This window comes from Emydura macquarii, unplaced genomic scaffold, assembly GCF_026122565.2.
Source record: "Emydura macquarii macquarii isolate MOO-44397 ecotype Brisbane River unplaced genomic scaffold, CSIRO-AGI_Emac_v2 contig_320, whole genome shotgun sequence".
NCBI lineage: Eukaryota > Metazoa > Chordata > Testudines > Chelidae > Emydura > Emydura macquarii.
This window is the reverse complement of record NW_027130457.1, coordinates 5,600,079-5,621,219: the sequence shown is the minus strand read 5'-3', so window position 1 is coordinate 5,621,219 and position 21,141 is coordinate 5,600,079. Positions and strand designations below refer to the sequence as shown.

Below are 21,141 nucleotides of genomic sequence, written 5' to 3'. Positions count from 1 at the left end.
ATACTTGAGTTCAGAAACACTTTAAAATTTAAAAGGGCATTTCTCAAATCTAATAATTATTTGATTGGAACACTTGACTGCATCTCAATTAGAGATTTGTGTTTATTCCTATACACTTCTTGTTGATACGTGCCACAGACAGAGAAAAAATAAATGTGCTTTTCTCCTGTTAAACGCTAAGGGCATTAGCAGTTTCAGCTGAGAATATGAGTATATTACTAGGAAAATGTGGTGCCTAAATAACAGCTGCACACGACAACACTCATTGGTACATAGCTGTGCTAAAGTCAGCTCTGAGTCAAAATGCTACTTATGTTCCTGAAGTTTATGGAAATATGCCTAATCTTATTAGAAAATCACCTGAGACATCCTGTAATTTCAAAGGAGTTTAGGGAAATGCATATTGAATTTTCTCTAAAATGGCTATCTAAAATTAATAATAGGGGAGAATTCAATGGTATTTAGGTGTCTTCTTTCCTTTTGTTACTTTGAAAATCTCCTCCAATGTTCTAAAGTGACACTGGTAAATATGGTAGATCAGATGCAAAATTTAGGTTTTCTAAAAAATTTTAAAACTCAATATGAATCAAAATTTAAAAAATGGAAACAGGATTGGTTTCTCTGCAGTGTTGGGAAATACACACACATGTATGAGAACTCAAAATGAAATGGACCAAATAGACTAGCCCAATATAATTGACCCAGCTAACGTGAAGTGCAAAATGGAAACAGCACAAGTGATTGCTGGGAAACATAAAGTTAAAACATTTTTTCAAAGTTCCTAATAATCTAAGATGTGAAGATTTCTGACTTGCATCTTTCTTAGTACCTTTGGCCTTGTCTTTGCTACAAAGAGCAAACTGTTAGAGCACAACTGTGTAGAGCTGAGGTAGCTAATATGATGCTGACCCTTCATGTGGTGGTCACAAAGATGAATGGTATTCAGCATCGTGTAAACTACTTATGATTCAATACATATCCCAGTAGGACTTAATTGCAAGTAGTTTTATATAATGCAGAGCATGACTTAACTTGTGTAACATGAATTTATAGCGGCCTTCTAGCATAAAACTTAGTACTGAAGACAGGCCTAAAACACTAAGGATTTTATTTCAAAGATGAAACGTAAGCCTCTTCAGAGTCTATAGCATCCAAGTCCCACTATAAGGTTTAATTACCACTTAATGGTGCATAGGCTTTGTGCTAGCCCTCTGCCGAGGTGTAAATTTCAACATGGATGCACGCAATAATATTAGAAAGAACTATGTGTAAATAGCAGAATCTATAACCTCATTCTGAAGACTTAAATATATTCTGCCTTCCTAAGAAACTATTATTTAAGGACAAAGGTTAGCTTGCATGAGCTATCGATTAGCTTATTGATCTCTGTGGAGTAAGGCAGAGAATATTGCAATAATTAAACTAAATATTTGGGTTAATGAAAGTAATTATTAATAAACCCGTATTATCTGGAAGAGGGAAATGGCTTAATTCTAGTGATACTGCATCTGTTTTAATTATGTAAAACTCCTTCATTTCATGTTCAGGGATGAATAGCTCCACATAGGAGCATTCACATGAATATAGGTGTCTAAGAACCATCTTTCTTTTCCCACATCTTTTCCCCTCCTTCTCTGTGGTACAGCTACAAAGTCCATATGTTGGAGTCAGGAGTGCTATTTTGTAATAGAATCGGTGTGCCAAATTCTTCCTGTGGATACACATGTGGCTCCCACATGCTGCAATGGCATGCACAAGTGAGAAATATAAAATTAGTCCAAGGAGTCTTGTGAGCTATTGTAAGTATTCACTACCTCTTCGTAATCCTATTCCCACTTCCTAGGTCCATCTCCTTATCTTGTGCTCACACATAACATTTTCAGGCACCCAGCATTGTATGAGAGCAGACTGTAGTCGGAAAGGAGAAGTCTCTGTAAGAACTTAATAATTACTTTGAAAATCTGTATTTCCAATCTAAAATTATATTCCAAAATTAATTTTTTCCACTTGAAATCTGAGAGAAAATAGTTAGATGATCACTTTACACTAATGTGCCAAAGTTTATATTCCAAGCGCTGTCTTTAAGCTGATTTAGAAAGTAAAATGGCCCAACCAGTAATTTTAGCACTAAAATTACATATAATTGTAAGTGAGAAATGTGAAAGGGATATAATATCAAATTATTTAGATCCCAAAACATACTCTTTTCAAAAGAATGTTGTTTACATAACTCTTTAAAAAAGTTGGTGTATTGTATTTATGGTCTGAGGTAAGACTGTACATCAGTTGCTCAGGATGAAGATAGGGAAATGTGGGCAATGTGTGCTGGAAGTACTGCCCCCATTTTCCAGCACACAGAGGCACCAGAGTGCTTTGAGGAGTCCGTCAAGAACTGATGCCTCAGCCACATCTTTGCTCTTCCCCAGTGCTGCATCCCACATCTTCCTGTCCAGCTCTGGCTGCCCCCTGGGCCCAAGCCTTACATTTTCAAAAGCGACTAATGGTTTTGGGTGCCCAACTTCAGACATCCAAAAGATAAGATTGCAAAGTATATATTACAAATATGTCAGTAAATGTGGGTGCAGAATATATGGGAGGTGCACAATCTGAATAGAATAATTATGAAGATGGAATTGTCTAGAAGCATTGAGGCTCTTGTTGTCTTAAATATTTCTTTAGCTAGACATCTGTATATTAAGTATTAGAGAATGATTATTAAATGGAATAATATGCTAGGAATCTTTCATAAGGTTTATCAGTAGAACTGTGCAGAAAAAGGTCATTCAATTTCAGCGAAGATCTTGCTATTCCAAAATCTAGTTTTTTCAGATTCAGAATGAAAACCAAACATTCAAAAATTCCCCATGAAAGGGTAAGACTTGACTTGTGGTGGGTTGCCCCAGAACCACAGATCCTGCAAATCCTATAGTACCTGGAGTCATGGACCCCGGAAACCCTGGGGTTCCCAACTTAGCAATGTGCCAGATGAGCTGGCGAGCTGGCATGGTACCCTGCCTGGTTTCCAGAGGAACTTTTTTGAAATCTGTCTCAATGGGCGGTTTTGATTTTGACAAATCAGCAAATAGACAAAAAACAGTTTCATCGGAATTTTTCTGACCTGCTCTATTTTTTCGCAATTAATTGTGAAAATTCTTTGGGTCTGTTCCATATTGGGAGCTGTGGGTGTTCATCACCTCTGAAAACCAGGCCATTTCTATTTAAGAGCCCAAATACACAGATCCCTGCGTGGATACAAAATTTGTATCCGCATCTGATCTGCAATCCACAAGCATGGTCCTATGATACCCGCATCTGCATCTGCGGATGCGGACATCCATGGATATAAAGCGGATATCCACAGATTTTCAGGGTTCTTCAGATTTAGGTGGCTAATATTCAGCACGAAGATTTGAAAGTTTTGGCTAATGTGAAATTATTAAGCAATATTTTCTGGGGAGAAATGCACACTAAACAATCCAATATGGCAGCTTGTAATTAGTATGCAAAAGGAATGTGCCAATTCTGGCCCTTGGTTTAGTTTATTGCTAAAGATCTGCTAATTTTTTCTGCAGAAAAATTTTCTTCTATAATCTATTTCTATTAAAAGCCTTTGAAAAGAAGGAGTTTATGTCAGAGCCCTTGCTTCCAACTGTGAACAATGATGTGATTAAGATCTCTGGTCTGGGGCAGACTGACTTTTTGCAATACATTGTTGCAATGTTTAATTTGGTGCACAGGTTCCTTTTATTGGAAACTGACAAAAGAAAATGATCACATAACCTGAACTGTCCAGTATTGTAGCCAACACCTTGTATAGCTGAAGGCAAGCTGGACCTCTGTTGTGTAGCAAGATTCCCAGATTCTGCAGTGCTCTGATGTAGCAAAATGAAAATTCTGTGTCTGCTTCTTTTAATTTAAAAAAGGGAAGTTTTGAATGAATTAAACAAGAAGATGAATAGTTCAGACAGTGCGTGCTATTTATTAAAATAATCTCTTATGCTGTTCCTACATTTTATAGTTTTTCATATGCCAAATCTTTTGTATGGACAACGCATAACTGCCCTGTAGAAATTATGTGGGAGGAAACTGGAGGCTTTGGCAGTTGCACAGAAGTTGGTGCATTTTTGGCATCTGGAGAGTAATGGGAGGCAGTCTGGGATTGCATGATAAACACATTAGTTGATTCAGTTTAAAATTAGCAGTACTGCAATAATTAGCAATGTTCACATTTAAAGTTGACTTTTCTATTGCAGAAAATGCACTGAGGTTATTGGCAGTTCACACCTAGCAGACCTGTTGCTTCAGAGTGCCTGTGAATTTAGGAAGACATGCTGATTTACACTCTGTTAATGCATTCAAGGTTTTCTTTGCAACCATAAGGGCTAGAAACATAACATTTAAAAAAAAAAAAAGACTACTGCCTATCAGGCTGATCAATATAATCTCATTGTTTCTTTGTACCCCTCTGTCTGCCTGTAATCTGTCTGTTGTTCTTATTTTATACATGGATTGTAAACTCTTTGGGGCAGGAATTGTCTTTTTATTCTGTTTGTACAGCACCTACCATAATTGGGTCCTGGTCCAAAAAAACCCCAATAATAATAAATAAATGAAGGGTTACATTCTGGAGTACAGTTCTACAAATTGTGGATTCTGCAACAAATGTTGTGATCAGAGTAAACAGGGCCCAAGATGTACAGTATGTCACCCATATGACTTGAATGCAAGGTGACGAATAATATGAAACAACAAAATCAAACATCTTCAGCTTTCAGTTTCCTGTGGTAGAATGAGACATGCTTGTTTCTATGGCTTCTCCTAGGACCAAAATAGTCCGGGTGCCTGATGCTAAGTATATTACATCTTCAGTGAACATATGGGCTACAATACTCAGCTATTCCATTTAAACGCCTCCTGAAAAGTGATCTCTGTTGGGAAAACTAAATGACTTTGCAGCATTAGGCGAACAAGCCATGTTATGTGGAGCAGAACAATCTATTAGCAAGCCTTGAAGAACGTTGCTATTTGAACATAGGCTATCATAATATGAAATAAATAGGTATAGTTAGCTAATTGAATTCCACTCCAACACGTAATATTGAAGTAACACATGATCAGTATATCTTGAAATACTTCAGTCACTTAATTGATCAATTATACTTTATTTCAATACTCTCTAGCTGGCTCTCTTTCTCCAGATATGGCTATTAACATGACTCATTCAAGCAGATTACTTGTGATTTCAGTGTGGTGCTAACTGGATTTGGTCATTTTGGCAAGTCTAGTGTCTTTAATGGATCTGCTGGCCCTGAGACAGAGTTTTATCTCTGTTCTTTGAATAATAGATTCCTCACCTATTTTTCATTACTGTATCAACAAGTACCTGAGAGCAAGTATTTCAAATAAATCTGGACAATATGTCATGTATCTTTTCTTTTTTACCTGTTCCTCTGTGTGTGTGGGGATGGGAAGGCAGGGAAAGAGGGAGGAGGGTTGGTTTCTACCTATAATGATCCATTCACAGGTGGACCGGTTGCTCGGTACCCTGTGGATATTGATTTACGAGGAGGTGTTGTGCTTGGACTAATAGAACTTGGCAAATTCTTAAAACTCTGCTTTTGACAATTAGGGTCTATTGTCAATAATCAGAACTGATATTCCATTTTTTACATATTGTAATTTTTATATGGGTCATGGTCACTCTGCTTTTGTGTGGTTCCAATAACATTGCCATGAATTAAGAATAGTTCTTAATAGAATATTTTTCGTCAGATCCAAATAAATCTTCACTTTTTTCCATAATCTACAAGGGATTACATGACCCTACATGGGCTCTTCTGTTGGTATTTTTCAGAAGAAATTAAATGTATCGCAGTGTGTCAGTCTTGTGGACAGTGGAATAGTAAATTACCTTCAATAATTCTCCCTGTTACTGGGAACTGTATTTTTAAAAATTATTGGGCAGACATAGTCTACTTCTAAACGGGGAGAAGTAAGAGTGAAATGTATTCATCTGAGAGCTAAACACCTGGTCTTGAGGTACTACCTGCTGGTAGTGCCATATTATTTTGCACATGGAAAAAATCAATGTTGGCTTCGATAAGGAACAAACGGTTACCTAAATCTGCTTAATATGGTGTGTGAAATTAGATGATCACTGTTTTTGTATTTTAAGGGATATCTCCTCCTTACTATACAGTTCCTTACCATATCTGGAAATTCATGAGGTTTTTTGAAACAGTGCCCCTGAGGAAGAGGAGAGAGAGCACCAGCAGTAGAAGTGTATGCAGACTCTGCCAGACTTCTGTTGACTTTGGATTAGTCACTTAATCTCCCTGTACTGTTGGGGGGGGGGATTTCAGAATGAGTCCTTGGTACTTTAACATAGCTTTTGTTGTACACCTTGTGAAATAGCAAGTTGGTTTATTTTTTTCCTATGGCAATAGAAGTAGACCATCAGGATCCCAATTATACACACTTTTTCATGTTAAACATCTATGATTTTTTCTTAAAACATGAGTACAGCAAATCATTGAATTATTGAGCTCCATCAATTTTTGATGACTTACCATTTGTTTCAATGCCTTTATTAAATGGCAGTTGGCTGTGGGAAGGGTATCTATTTATTTATTTTGCAGTGTTGAAATTCTGCTTTGAATTGTAGACTCTTGTCTTACAGTATTTAGCTGGGAATGAGATAGGAAGTAGCTGAGGCTGTGGTAGCTTGGCAACTGGCTTTTATAGTGGAAATGATTGAGACTGACCTATTACATCCTCCAAATAATCTGTTGAATCTTACTTCCATTCTTCTGTGGTATGCCAGATGTGCTAGATTAGGCCTCAGTTACTTAATTTAAGCACATACTTAAGTCCCATGGACTTCAATGGAATTTGAATTATATTCTTAAGTGCTTTCCTGAAGTGGGGCGCTGGGTCTTAATTTCTGACAGTGCTGAGCACCCCACATTCCCACTGAAGTTGAATGGGAACTGCGGGTGCATGGCTTCTTCTGAGAGCCAGACCCTTAGTATAGGGGGTCATAGTCTTTCCATCCTGTAGTCTTTCAAGCCTTCCATCCATCCTTGAAATGTACAGTTCTCTCTGTTAAGGATGTTGGTCATGGTCAGTCCTAATCTTATCCCTTATTAAATGATCTGACACTTTGCTGGATGTGAAGGCTTTTATTAAATGAAGATTTATATAAAATATGTATATGGCTGTGTATATAGTATAACTTTATGGATGAAACCCTGAGACAAATGGTTATATAAAGAGCTAATTCTATTGACTTTTTTCGAAGGATGCAATTTCATTATAGAGGCACAATTTAATTATTTAATCTTAAAAACTGCTCAGTCAGATTTTTGTATTGTATTGTACTTTTCTCAGGGTCTTCATCTCCAATCTGTCAAACTGGCCTATTTAAAGACCAATTGAATTTTTTAAACATTATGTTCTGTGAATACTTTACTAGTAATCCATTATCTTTGATTTAACATTCAAGTATTTTTGTGACACTGTCATGCCAGGCATCCACCTAATTATGTATACTCTGGCGGGGGTATATGTGGTGGAGGGAAAGACAGTTGCTAATTTAGTAATTTAGAAATCATTATATAAATTAAATTGTGAAGGATGTCCAATTCTGGTACTACTTTCTGGGAGGGATAGAAAATTTCAGAGTGATTACTTTAATGCAAAGGAGAAGGGCCCAGATCTTTAAAAATTTGACCCTAGAAGCTTTTAGCAGGAGCTGAGCAAAGCCTATACATATACACTGACTTTGTTTTAGAATGTCTTCATTATAATATCTAGCTAGGGGCTGTTTTTTCTTTCTTACTGTTTCCTCTGTCTTTGGATGAGCACTACAGTGAAAGAATTCTGATTGGAGTGAAATGCTGTCTATCTCTGTTGCAGCTTCTAAGTTTTTCACCTCACTCTACTTGGCTCAAGTACTGCTTTGTAACCTATTATATCAAAGGTCCCTGAAAATTATTTCTGTTTACCACTTGTACAGAAACAGCTTATACACTACTTTGCTTTTCCTGTTTCTGTCCAGCAGTGGATGAGCACAGCCATCCAAATTCAGGGCACCTCTTTGCAACAATACCAATGGGGCATCTGGTTTGAGAGTGTTTGACTACACAAATTACACCACACCACATTCAATTGATAACTGCTAGAGAAAGTTTCAAAATCAAACTTTGGAGTTTTGCTTACCCCTCAAAGTTTGGGGAGTGTTCTAATCCAAACATGGATTTTGAGGCTTGAGGCCCACATCTGTCAACTGTAGCTCCAGCAGCTATGAGATAACCAGTGTAGATTTGTAAACTCTTCAAGAACTATCTTCCCAGATACATGGACAGTGTTTAGCACATAGGGGATGCTACCACAACACAAGTACACTATAATAAACTTACTTGCATTTAATGTAGCTCTCCACATTTTTCACATTCTCTTGAAATTGGAAAATTAAACAAAACCAAATGAGCTACACAGTTAGCATAGGCCTCTACACTTACATGTGCATCAACTTTCTCCCACCTTTCATTTGGGGTGGCTTTGACACTTGAGTTGACATGATCTAGTAGATTATTCTTTAAAATAAGATTGTTTTTCTTTACATAATGTCATGTGGCACATTTGCAAACTTAGTCAGTTGGGCCTAGATTTTTGAACCTAGTTGCCTAAATTTAGGCACCCAAACCCTCATTTAGGCATCTTAGTAAGTGGCTGGACTTTCAGCAGTGCCAAGCACTTACACCTCCCACTTAGGTCAGTGGAAGCTAGGAATGTGTTTCTGAACATCAGACCATTTTCTTTACCTAAACATGAAAACAATACCAGTACAAAGGGCTGTCTTTTGCTCCTGGCTCTCATAATAAGACTACATCACTAAAACCAGAATTATTTTAATAAATGAGGCTTTTCTCCTTCTTTTCGCTCTCAGGCCAAAAATAAAACAAACCTTGGTATGTTGGCATTAAATTTAAGATCTGAGGTAAGCTTTGGAAAAAATATTATGAACATTTTGGGTGCCTTTAAGGAATCTTTTTTTCCCTTCGATCTAAATTGTCCCAAATGTGGATATTAAAGCTGGTATTTGACCCTTCCGTAGTATAGGAATGGTCTCAAGAGGCAGACTTGTGTATACATTAGATACATGGTTACATGGCACCAGATATCACGGACTCGGCAATAGCATTTGTGACTGCTGTAGTCTCTTACCAACAGACCAGTCTCGAATTCTGCTTGCTAAGTTTCTTCCTATCTGGTTCCTGCTCCAAAAGGTTCTTTTATATTCTATTCAATTATGTGCAGCAGGAGACTTTTGTGTCTGATGCACTCCAGGATTCTTTGCACTAGATACTTAGAGCCTTCTTTGAAGCATTGCTAGAACTGGTGGTAAGGGTTCTGGGGATGATAAGACCCACTTCAGACAATAGGGACACAGTTCTGGAGGACGAAATCAAAGTGAGAAGGGACTAGGTGCATTGGGAAAAACAGTGATCAACTGAAAGATAGGATAGGTTGGGAAGAAGAACATAAAACCCCATCTTTACTTACAGCACAAATACACCTCTATGGCAGCCTTGCTTGTTCCTATGTCCTCGTTTTGTATTATAGCTTGATAAACCAGACAAGGAAAAGTGACAATCCATTTGATTATAAAATGGATTGAAACAAGGCAATTGGAAAACTTACTGAGAGATTAAATGATCTTCATGTAGCACTTTCAGTTAAGTAAATAACAGTTACTTAATGATAGGGACACCTACTAGCTTAGGAAACAGCTGTCAAATCAGCTGCTCCACAAGTTCCAGTTATTTAAAAAAGAGAAAAACAAATAAAAAACCCTTACCTGCTTTTGTTAGCACATTCTCAAGGCTGGAAAGTAGCAATCCATTTTTAACACTAAGCATCTATCAATAGATCTGAAAAATAGTTTGCACATCTTTCTCCCCACCTTTCTGTCCTAATGCATAAAACCATATGGCTGCAGTGCAAATCTGGGACACAGGAACGACACAGAAAATACACCAGCACAACTAAAATGCACATGTCTATTTCATAGGTTCTTGAGCATGTATTTCTTTTTAAAGCATGTATTTCTGCTTCTTGAAGGACCTCTGCCCTAGAACATTTTGTGACTAGCAGTATTCAGCGCTAAATAATTGGTATAAAAAAGCAAGGTTGGCAAATTGCAATACATGTTATAGTAAAATCTGGAAAAACACAGAAGGTGCAGCAAACAAAATTAGGTTCACAGTATTTGGGCACTGCCAGGAAAACAAATAGAGGCTTAGTTAGGGATTGGAAATCTGGGAGCGCACACAGCTCTGGTATAAATCTTTGATCCTGCTGAACTGCAAAAACCCTTCTGATGCTTACCAGTTGTATGGGTGTGTAAACCGCCATTTGTTTCTATAAGAAGTGCTGGAGCTGTAATCAATGGACTAGACGAACAAGTAATAAGACCACAATGCAATCAGATAGCAAACAAAGTCCTTGCCCTTCTTTAAATAACTAAGAGGTTGACCTTCCTTCAACAAAAGTAGACCTTAGAATCCTGCAATATGGTTCACCTAGGGTTAGAATGCTTTTAGAGTGATTCATCTTTGAAATCTCTTTGGGAATAGCATACTACTTCTGTAGCATAAAGCTTCTAAGATACAGTGCGTTTGCAGAACTTCACATTTCCCCATTGCCCATATCAATAGTTTCCTTGCGATTACTCTCCTGCTTGAGACCTGAAAGGTCACTGTCAATCATCATAATTTCCAATTTCAACTGCACAGATGCAGCAGACCCACTGTTAGGGTGCATACATGCCTTGTTGATATGGCAGCAGGAAACCTAACTCTCTGCAACTGTCTTCCCCAGAGTGCTGAAAATGAATGAGCCCCATCAAGATCAGCAGTAATGTGCTAATCCAAAGAAAAGAGGACTGAAATGGCACATCAGTGCTACTTGTTAAGTAATGTACTAATTGATGGGGGTTGCATTTCAAAATCCGATAGGAAATGGGTAACCCCAGATGGCGTGTAACTTGAGTGTATAATTGGCATCTTGGCCACCCTGCAGAAGGATGGAATGGATTATTTCCTCCCCACCTGATGTTATCACTATTTTAATAAAATTTGATATAGGGTACTGTTGTATCTTAAAGGGACATTCCCAGTTCAACTTCTTCACTAAAATTAGATTTGTGTAAAACAATAATTACAGTAAAATTCTATTTGAAAAATGTATAGGAAACTATGTCTTGCAGTGTTTACAATATAAACATTGCAGGATTGCGCTAGGGTAGAATTTGACTAGTCAGTTTCACTTTCATTTTTTTCTAGATTATCTTCATTGTCCAAGCTAGGAGAAATACTAAGAATAAAAAGTATAAATGGTGTAAATTAAATTAGATTTTTGTAAAAGGAATTTCAGTAAGACTAAGATGTTAAAGGGACATAGTCAACTGGAAAATAGTTACTATTTAAACATTGCTTAAGAGTAATTTCTGATATTATACCTTCCCCTGATTTTCTGTGACAATTTTTTGTGTCTTTACAGTCACAGTTTCATAAATTTTTTCCCTCCCCTATAGCTGGGTGAAAGAACCGCCCAAACAAGGGAAACTTAGTAATTTGACTCTACATAGGAAACTCTGAAACTGAACATGTATTTAACAGCATATTTGATTGTTCACTATCTTCTAAATATAGAACTGAGAATTTTTTCCCCTCTAATCTTTCATTTATGATAATCTTCAGGTTGCAACAGCAGTACTACTGGTAATAACAGTGGGTAAATATTTTCAGACAGAAGTGTGGATTTTCAAATTGGAGGTCCATTAATAATGACATCACCTTTCAATCTCTCCTTTTGTTTTAACCAGATCCAATTTGTGTTTTAATGTACAGTTCAGGACTAAAGATCTTGTTAGCTGTGCCTTGGGTCTTTACTCCTTTCCAACTGGATATAAATCCTCACATCAGTTACATATGTACACCCCTATTTTCAGAAGGCAAGATTTTCAGAAAGGACGAGTTAGGTTGGATGCCCTCACTTTTGCATGTCCAACTTGAGGCACCTTTCTAAAGAGTCCTGCCTGAGGGTGGTCCTGAAAGTTGGGTCTTTTTAAGGTGATTCACTTACTAGGATATCTAAAAATCTTGGCCAGAAGCTGTAAGAAAGAGATATAACACTCTATACGTATTAAATAGATTTTATTACATTGCCTGCTACCTATAGTCCTGCATGCAAAAATCCACACAATGATTTTGCCTCTCTCTGTTAGAAGAATGGTAATAGCTTTGCTGTATTTCAGGTTGTTAGAGTTTCTATTTCTTAACTCAACCTGCTGTGCCCAAGTATTGCAGCTCATAAGGTTTCCTATGTGACAGAATTAAAACAGTGGGAGATTCTTACATGCCATATGTGCTGCAATATGAAGGAACAACAGGGTAAGTTACACAGTAAGCCAGGTCAATCCTTATTCCAAAGTCCTTCCTGATTATTGATTCCATTTTAATTTTGAGAGTAATGGACACGTCCACTTAGTCTAATGTGAATTGGTGTGCACATTTTTGTCCTTTGGGCTTACGCACCCAGTGGGCAATCTATCTTCTTAGGAGGAATGACCTATGTAAATCACAGGACATTGTTGCAAAGTATCTGCAGTCTTTTATGTTAGATAAAACATAAATCCATTTAGTGTCATTGTTAGCTGGGTCAGCACTTTCATTCTAAAACTGTTTGCATCAGTTTATAGCTTGGCTGTTAAAAAAATTCTTTGTAGGTTGAAACTTGCCCTGTGGTCTCAGCTATGGATCACAATATAAATGGCTGAGGTATTAACATGTGAAAGCTGGCGACCGAACATGCACTCCTTGTTTGTGTTGTTTGCTGCACCAAGCACCTCTAGGATGGATCTGTGCTGTTACCTTGCTTGTATATGATGGATACATTCCAATCACTGAGAAGTATTGATCCCTTTTATTCTCCAAAAAAACATTCTTTGGGTCTAGTAAATCCTTAACAAGTTTTGTTAAGGACTGTGTAATAGTGGATTTTGTGCTAGCCAGAGATGGATACAGCAGCTAGGATTTGTAAGGATTCAAATTTAGTATTTATCTAATTCGAAGGTTACTGCTGAGTTCTTCTTCTTTAATTCCCTTTGACTATCTTTCCAAGATATAAGAGATGGGGTTGAAAGCTTCCTCTTCCTCCTTTTTCCCTTCCTCTTGACATAAATTGGAGGGTGGAGGTCTGAATAGCATTAGCAGCTGATTCTTCTTGACCTCATGGGGTGATGATTTAAAGACCTGGTAGCCTTGCAGGGCATCTTGGGCAGGGCATGTAATGCCCTGATAGTTGTTTGGCAAACTAGCTGATCATTGTGTTCAGTAGCTAATCACTGATCAAGTTACTCCATTCTCTACTGGAATAGCCAGCACCAAAACTTTCCAGCTGCTGGTGTGAGAAGGTGTAAGTAATTTAGTTTTTGCTTCCTCTGGGAGGCTAGGTGGAGTTTTAGGTAACCAGCTTTTTTCTCTTTTTTTGCAGAGCTCCAAACATGGGAGGCAAACTTAGCAAGAAGAAGAAGGGGTACAATGTGAATGATGAAAAAGCCAAAGACAAAGACAAGAAGGCGGAGGGAGCAGCTACCGAGGAAGAGGAGACTCCAAAACAGAATGAGGATGCCCAGCAAACCACAGAGACCGCAGAAGTGAAGGAGAACAACAAGGAGGAGAAGAGCGAGAAAGATTCCCAGGTTGCTGCCAATAAGACTGAAGACAAAGAAGGGGAAAAAGAAAAAGCAGCGAGCCAGGAAGAAATCCAGAAATCTGAACCAGAGAAGCCAGAGGCTGTTGTCGATGCAAAAGCAGAGCCTCAGAAGAACAATGAACAACTGGCACCTAAGCAAGAGGAACAGACTTCAGCCTCTGCCCCTGCGGCCAGTAATGAAGCACCTAAAACTTCTGAGCCCAGTAATGATGCAAAAGTTTCCCAGCCTTCAGAAGCCACAGCTACTAGTAAAGCAGATGACAAGAGCAAAGAGGAAGGGGAAGCCAAAAAGACTGAGGCTTCCGCAGCACCTGCAGCCCAAGAAACTAAAAGTGATGTGGCCCCAGCTTCAGACTCAAAACCTAGCAGCAGCGAGGCTGCACCTTCTTCCAAGGAGACCCCGGCAGCAACAGAAGCGCCTAGTTCTACTCCCAAGGCTTCAGCGCCTGCAGCCCCACCGGAGGAAGCTAAATCTTTTGAAGTTCCAGCGATTAATTCGGATCAAACCATAGCAGTGCAAGATTAAATTGGACAGCTTGTTGAAATTAACCACTTAAAACAACCTGTGTCTTTTTTTTTTTTTTTAATTTTTTTCAGCTATACTAACTTGTTTCAGATCTGAAATAACAATATGTATTGCCCAGGGGAGGAGGAGGGAAAAGGATTTCCCATCAAGTTGGGAGGGCGCATGGGAGGGGGGGAAGAATCCAAATAGTATTTTTGTGGGGAAATATCTAATATACTTTCTGCCAGGATTTAAAAATAATAATGAAAAATATGGATGTCTGAAAGTACAGCACATCTTTTGTATCTGAACTGCTGTAAATGCACTCCACCAATGTATCAAAAGCTTTTTTCGTTCTGTAATGGGGTTTGGGAGTGATGCATTTGATTCTGCCCGCTGGGTTTGTGCCAAGGCAATCAGATCTTTATGAAAGCAGTATTTTCTGTGGGTGGTTTTTTTTTTTTTTTAAATTTTTTTATTTACAGCCTTTCTTATTTTGATATAGTTTTTATGCAGTGGATGAATGCCAACTTTCAGACAAAACCCACTTAGCTGTCCACATTTTTCTCAATGCCAATCCTCCAATTCTTCTTCCTCTCCAAATATTTCTGGGAGTAAACAGCATTCTCATCCTACTTAGCCTACCTAGATTTCTCATGACGAGTTAATGCATGTCTGTGGTTGGGTGCACCTGTAGTTCTGTTTATTGGTCAGTGGAAATGAAAAAGTCTGCGTTCATTGCAGTTCCAGTTTCTCTTCCATTCTGTGTCACAGACACCAACACACCACTCATTGGAAAACAAATGAAAAACAAAATGTACAATGGATGCATTGAAATTATATGTAATTGTATAAATGGTGCAACAGTAATAAAAGTTAAATAATTTAAAAAAACAAAGGTGTCAAGAAATAGTTTATTTAAACTAATTTTTCATATTTACCCTTGACAGCCTGGCATTCCCAATTCACATATTCAGAAGAAAAAGGTGATTATTTGGGTACAAATCAAAATTACTATATCAGGATTCAGCTACCTACATTCACGAGTACCAGAGTAATGTGCTATTTAATATCAGTAAGGGTATTTGAATCTGACGCTAGAGATACTTTGCATGTTTCACAGAGCTCCCTGAGAGATTAGAGGTGGTGAGTGAACCGGAAATACTTTATATCCTATGCATAAACTGTATATAAAGTCTGGCATATACCAATGCCATTTTAAAACAAAATAAATGCTTTTGAATATGCTCACTTGCTATTACACACAGCTGCAGGCATCTTCATTGATTTTAAATTTTACTTGGTGTAGGATGAAAAAGTTTGACACAATACATTTTTTTGCAATAGATGCATCTTTTAAAATGATGCAATAAAACTTAATCCTTGATTAGTTGGAGTCCCATTAAAATACTTCTTTCACTATTAAATTTGGTTAACTTCTCAATGCTGTTATGCTTCCAATAAGCCCAATGCTTACAATAAGTCAAATGTTTGTTTCTTCAAATATAGTTATGTGTGTAAGTGAACAGAATTTATCAAATCTTTCTTTCAATAGAACTTTCTCTGTCATGTCATTTTTTTTATCAGTCTGAACTGCAAGATAATCACAAGCAAGGTGATCCTGTCTGATGCAGCTCAAGATTATATGAAGATATTATATTATATGAAGATTATTATATGCAATCTCCAGAGCTCACAAAACAAGGTTAAGGAAGATGTGATATCATTCAGGGGCATCATAGTCTGTTAATCACCATACTCAATCTGCTGTTCAGTGGTAGTGAGAAAAGTAGGACAGTAGTAAACAAAAACAGAGCAACTTTTAGACCTATCAAACTCGTGAATGGATAAGTGCATTTGTTAAACAACAACCTTGTTTTAAAGGTAATACATGTAATAGACACACACACAATCAAAATATCAGAAAATCATGATGTGCTCAACGTGCTTCCTTTGGGTTTATCCTTGAATGGTTTACAGAGAGATTCATTTGTGATCAACAGTATCTTAAAATTGCATTCAGAACATGTGGAGTTTATGTATTTCATTCACATAGAAGGAATAAAGCACGGTGGGCCTGATGCAAAGCCCATTGGAGTCAACAGAAGTTAGTCCTACTGGCTTTTGATCTGGCTCCAAAGGCTTAAGTGGGACTTAGGGATGCATTGGTCCTGTGTTGGCCGTGTGCACATTGGTGAATTTCACTCATAGTATGTCAAGATCAGATTTGCTTTTTCATGTACCAGAACTTCAAACAACTCATGTTTGAGTACTTTTAAAAAATTCTAAGTAAATGTGTCTCTTGCTGAATGACAATAGCTAAAGCATTGCAGAGTGCAGGCAGACACTGTGCAAGCTAGTCCGCCAAGCTCTCTCAATACTCCTAATTCATGACTTGCAAAATCCTTGCCTTGCCAATCCTGGGGGTTTCCTGCAAAGTCTATTGCACCAAATCCCACAACTTCCCAATGTGGATACATTTTGGAGATTGTTTTTATTCTCTGTAGGTTTTTCTACTGCACTCATCACCATAATATCTGAACATCTTCCCGTAGCGCATTAGCCAATGTGACTACACATCTTGTCATGTGGTGTTTGTTCTGTCATGGAGATGAAGAAGCTAAAATCAAAACCCCAAACTTTTTTTTCTTACCGTGGTTGAGACTAATTCAAGATAGAAAGAGATAATGTATAAAAAGACCCAATGGCTGAAAGCTGAAACTAAGACTCTAAATATGGTGCACATTTTTAACAGTGAGGGTAATTGACCTCTGGAACAACTTACCAAGGGTTGTGATAGATTCTTTATCACTGGATGTTTTTATATCAAGGTTGCCTTTTTCCCCTAAAAGATAACTTCTAGTTCAAACAGGAATTAATTCAGGGAAGTCTTATGACCTATTTTATACAGGAGGTCAGATCAGAATGATCACAATGGTCTCTTCCCTTAATCTTTGAATTCTTTTAGTTATCTCTGTTAACGTAGGATGTGAATCAGCCAGGAATTCCTGGGACAAAATCTTCACTCTGGCCCTGATGCCTTTGAATTGGAAAGCAGATGCCGAAGCAGAATAGGTACATAACTTGTTTACTATAGTGATATTGAAATAAGCGCATTCCCTCTTCAAACAAATGTTACATCATGGCTGGTAACAGTCATACTACAGCACTACACTTTCACATTCAATATAATGTGTAGAAAAGCCTTTTAATATCTCCAACTTCATACAGACTAAACAAATACTTTATATTTTGAGCTACCCTGGGACACCGAGCAATTAGAAGAACTTGGATGATTGCTCACATTAATACTTCATTAGTGATGTGTGACAAATGAAATAAACCCAAACACTCTAGGACACCAGATATCCAGATTTTATAGGGACAGTCCTGATATTTGGGGCTTTGTCTTACATAGGCACCTATTACCCCCCCCACCCGTCCTGATTTTTACACTTGCTATCTGGTCACCCTATACAGCAGTATCCACATCAAGCTGTCTCAGTGACACTTGGCAGTAAATCCACCCTCAAATGCAATAGACTCTGCAGTAGGGAGATGGCTGTTTCCTCCTTACCTTGCAGATGGTGCATGAGAAAGGGTGTAAGGTACTTTTGGGGACAATAAATCACGAGGCATGCTCAAAAAAGGCAAACACGCTTGAGCTTGAAAAATGCGAAGAGGCAGAGGGAAGGCCACCACAAACAGGTGTTTAGCTAACCTGAAATGGCTGGGTGTTTCTTTTGTTATTGTGCACGTGATTGAAAAATTGATTCTTTCTGTCACTGCACTCAGTACTTTTGGTGCCTTATACGTATTATACTAACACTTAGACACCCCACCAGGGATCTGGACCCTTTTGTGCTGGGTGCTGTATACTCTTGCACTAAGAGACAGCCCTTGCCCCAAAGAGCATACAGGTTGAGCAGACAAGCCAGACAGCGGCGGGGGGGGGGGGGGGGGGATTGGTTTTACTCTTTTACAGCAGAGTTTCTGAAGCACAGAGATTATGATTTGCCTCAGGTTACATAGGAAGTCTGAAGGCAAGGAACTGAACCTAGCACTCCTGAATCTTGGCCTGTGTTTCAACTCCGAGACTCGCACTTTACAGCAGCAGTAAAATATTTATAGTACAGACTTAATCAGTATGTTCTCCAATACATTCATTTTAGATGTGTTAAACTCTTAAAAGCTCCACTCCTTTCATGGAAATAGATGGCAGAGAAATAAAAGTGGAATCTGAACTAGAGGAAGGAATGATCCACTGTTTGTTGAAAGTACCTACCAGTAGCTGTCTCCAGTGTTTCTCAGGATGGCAATGTTCTTAAACTTATTTTGCTTTGGAGACTGTCATGGAGTTGTGGCTGAGTCCCTCTAGGGCAACAGGATGGGTATTGCCACTGGCTCTTCCAATTCTTTCGTTGCAAGAAGAGTGACATGTCTTATGCAGGTACTGTAACATTCTCCTTTGCTAAACCACTACATTATTTTGGCATCAAACCAGGACAGATTTCATTTAAAATAAAATCCTATATTGCAGTACATTAGAGGTGTACCATAACATGTGGCAAAGAGATCTTTGCTCTACCTAGAACCTACATGGCCTAAGAATGGGTTGTCATGTTTACAGTAAGGTTGGGAAAATGTCAAAAGATTTGGCCAAGCATCCAAATATTGAGATGGGTTAGTGCTTACCAGCTGGACCTTGCTCTGCACTGTAATGCTCATGAGCCAAATTTTGCTCTGTCACTCCAAGGTAATTTTGAAATAACCCCATTGAAATGTTCATGTTAATGACCGCAAAATTTGAGCCTATAGTAAAGTCTTAGGACAGTCATCAGTCTTTGTCCAACTGCATTTTCACTGGCTCCTGTGTTTCAAACTGGAGTGCCAACATTTTGGCTAACAAAAGGTTGTGTATTTCAGTATCTGTCCATTCTGGAATTAACTTTGGCATAAGTTACACATGACAGATTGAATCAGGAACATAAATGAATCACACCGAGCTCTTTTAAAAAGGGGGAATATGTCCTATCATTCACATAAATAAATGTTTGGATTAAAAAGTGTATTTGTATTTGTACACCCTTGAATCATTTTTTAAATAGTTCTTCTGGAAGATCAGCAATCCTCTGTGGTGCTGCCATTTTGTAATAGAGGGCATTATGTTGATTTATGAGGCAGTGAGGCTTTTGGCAAAGTCACAATAGCATGCAGTAGCAAAAGCATGAGACTATCATGTATTCAGAGACTTTGAGGAAGTCTAGAGACGGAACCAGTTCTCATATAAAGTTAATGTGGGAATATTTCCATTTACTTTAATGGGAATCCTATCAGGTCCATAATGTCTGTATACACCGTTTTATCTGAAAGTTCGTTGTAAATTCAGGACTAATACAGCATACCGTGAAGGGGTGAAAAAATGTGAACACATTCAATGTTACCAAAGCGTAGTTACCATCTGTTAGGTGTCTTGGGGGCCAAAGTGCAATGAGTTGGTGATCACAGTCCAGTTCCTTGTGAACAGGAGAACCAGAGACCATCAAGGTAAATGGAACTCGTTCACAATCACAGCTAGAGCTGGGCAGGGAACAGTTTTCCCATCCCATGAGAATTTAAGATCCCCCAAATTTTCCCCCTCCCAAATCTGGATTAACAGTTGAACTCTCAAAAATGTTCACTAACTGAAAATCAGAACAAGTGCTGCCCATGCTGTAAACCCTACAGGCATCAGAATGGTGGAGGCTCTTAATATTTAGAATTTTAAACACAATCCACAAAGTGCCTCTCTGAAAAATGGGATGTTTGCCTTTGGTGTTTGCAGTACTTCCCAGGGGAAATCTACAACTGAGATTAAGCTATTTGCTGTACCATAGACCACAGAGAGTCAAAGTAACTAGACTACAAGGTAGGCTCAGAGTCTTACATTCCAACTACATATGATAGGAGAATAGCATGATGCATACTCTCCAATAATTAGCTTTCCCTCTGCTTTTCAATTGTGTTTGGACTATTTCAGTGTCCTAGAGATTGGAACCACTTAGCTCTTGCACAATTCATAAATCAAATGTGGCTAAGTGGATTCACTGGGCTGGAGAGGTCAAAAATTTTTATATTGATGAAAATTTGTGCAAGGTTGAAAGAGCAAGCCTTTTGTTTTACAATAGCCCTGGGTTCTGAAATGGAATGCTATGAACTAAAAGACCCTGCATAGATTTCAAAAGATATCACATGTCTGTGTGCTAAACCCATTGTTGTTTTAAGCTCTGCTGCTCTATCTGATTATCCTAATTCTGTCAGCTGCACTTTATTTTTATTTTTAAATAAAAGGAAGTATTACCAAGCTAGCCATTTGTGTTTCAAAGACAAACTACAGTAGCTCATGATCAGTATGATGCAAAGGAACAATTTAAATCCCATTAAACCTCAAATAACCTTTCACAGTATAAGAATGCCTAAAATTTATTATTGAAATATTTTAGCTGACATTTTAAAATGGTTCATTGTTGACTGAAGCTTCAATGGCACTGATCAATCTCCAAAAAGGCAAATTTTTAAAGATTAGTCATAGTTAAGCATTTGACAATCCATTTAGCTTCCCACTAATTAGATTTTGGGGCAGCTTCTGTAACGGGTGTAGTTTCACACAAGTCAGGGGAGCTACACTGCATATTGCACCAGCTGAGGAGCTCGTCAGTTCTATTCAAGACCTGTCCTCAATTTTAGTTTAATATTTCACACAATTATGCAAAAACATTTTTGTAGTTGTCATTTTGCACAATCACAGGATGCTAGAGAATTAAGCTGTTAGCCTTGGAGATAATTTACTTACTGATAGGTTTGGATCTGAATTG

At 38.1% G+C, this 21,141-nt stretch overlaps 1 protein-coding gene across 3 annotated transcripts in view; it reads left to right on the top strand.

Moving 5' to 3' along the window:
• BASP1 (brain abundant membrane attached signal protein 1) overlaps nucleotides 1-15,185 on the top strand; it is a 57,624-nt gene extending 42,439 nt beyond the window's left edge. For all 3 annotated transcript variants that reach the window (XM_067569787.1, XM_067569781.1, XM_067569793.1), the window contains exon 2: nucleotides 13,561-15,185. In XM_067569787.1, the coding sequence (XP_067425888.1) occupies nucleotides 13,571-14,308 (738 nt within the window). In that variant the 5' untranslated portion in view covers nucleotides 13,561-13,570 and the 3' untranslated portion in view covers nucleotides 14,309-15,185. The remainder of the gene's footprint in view (nucleotides 1-13,560) is intronic.
• The last annotated feature ends 5,956 nt before the right edge of the window (nucleotides 15,186-21,141 follow it).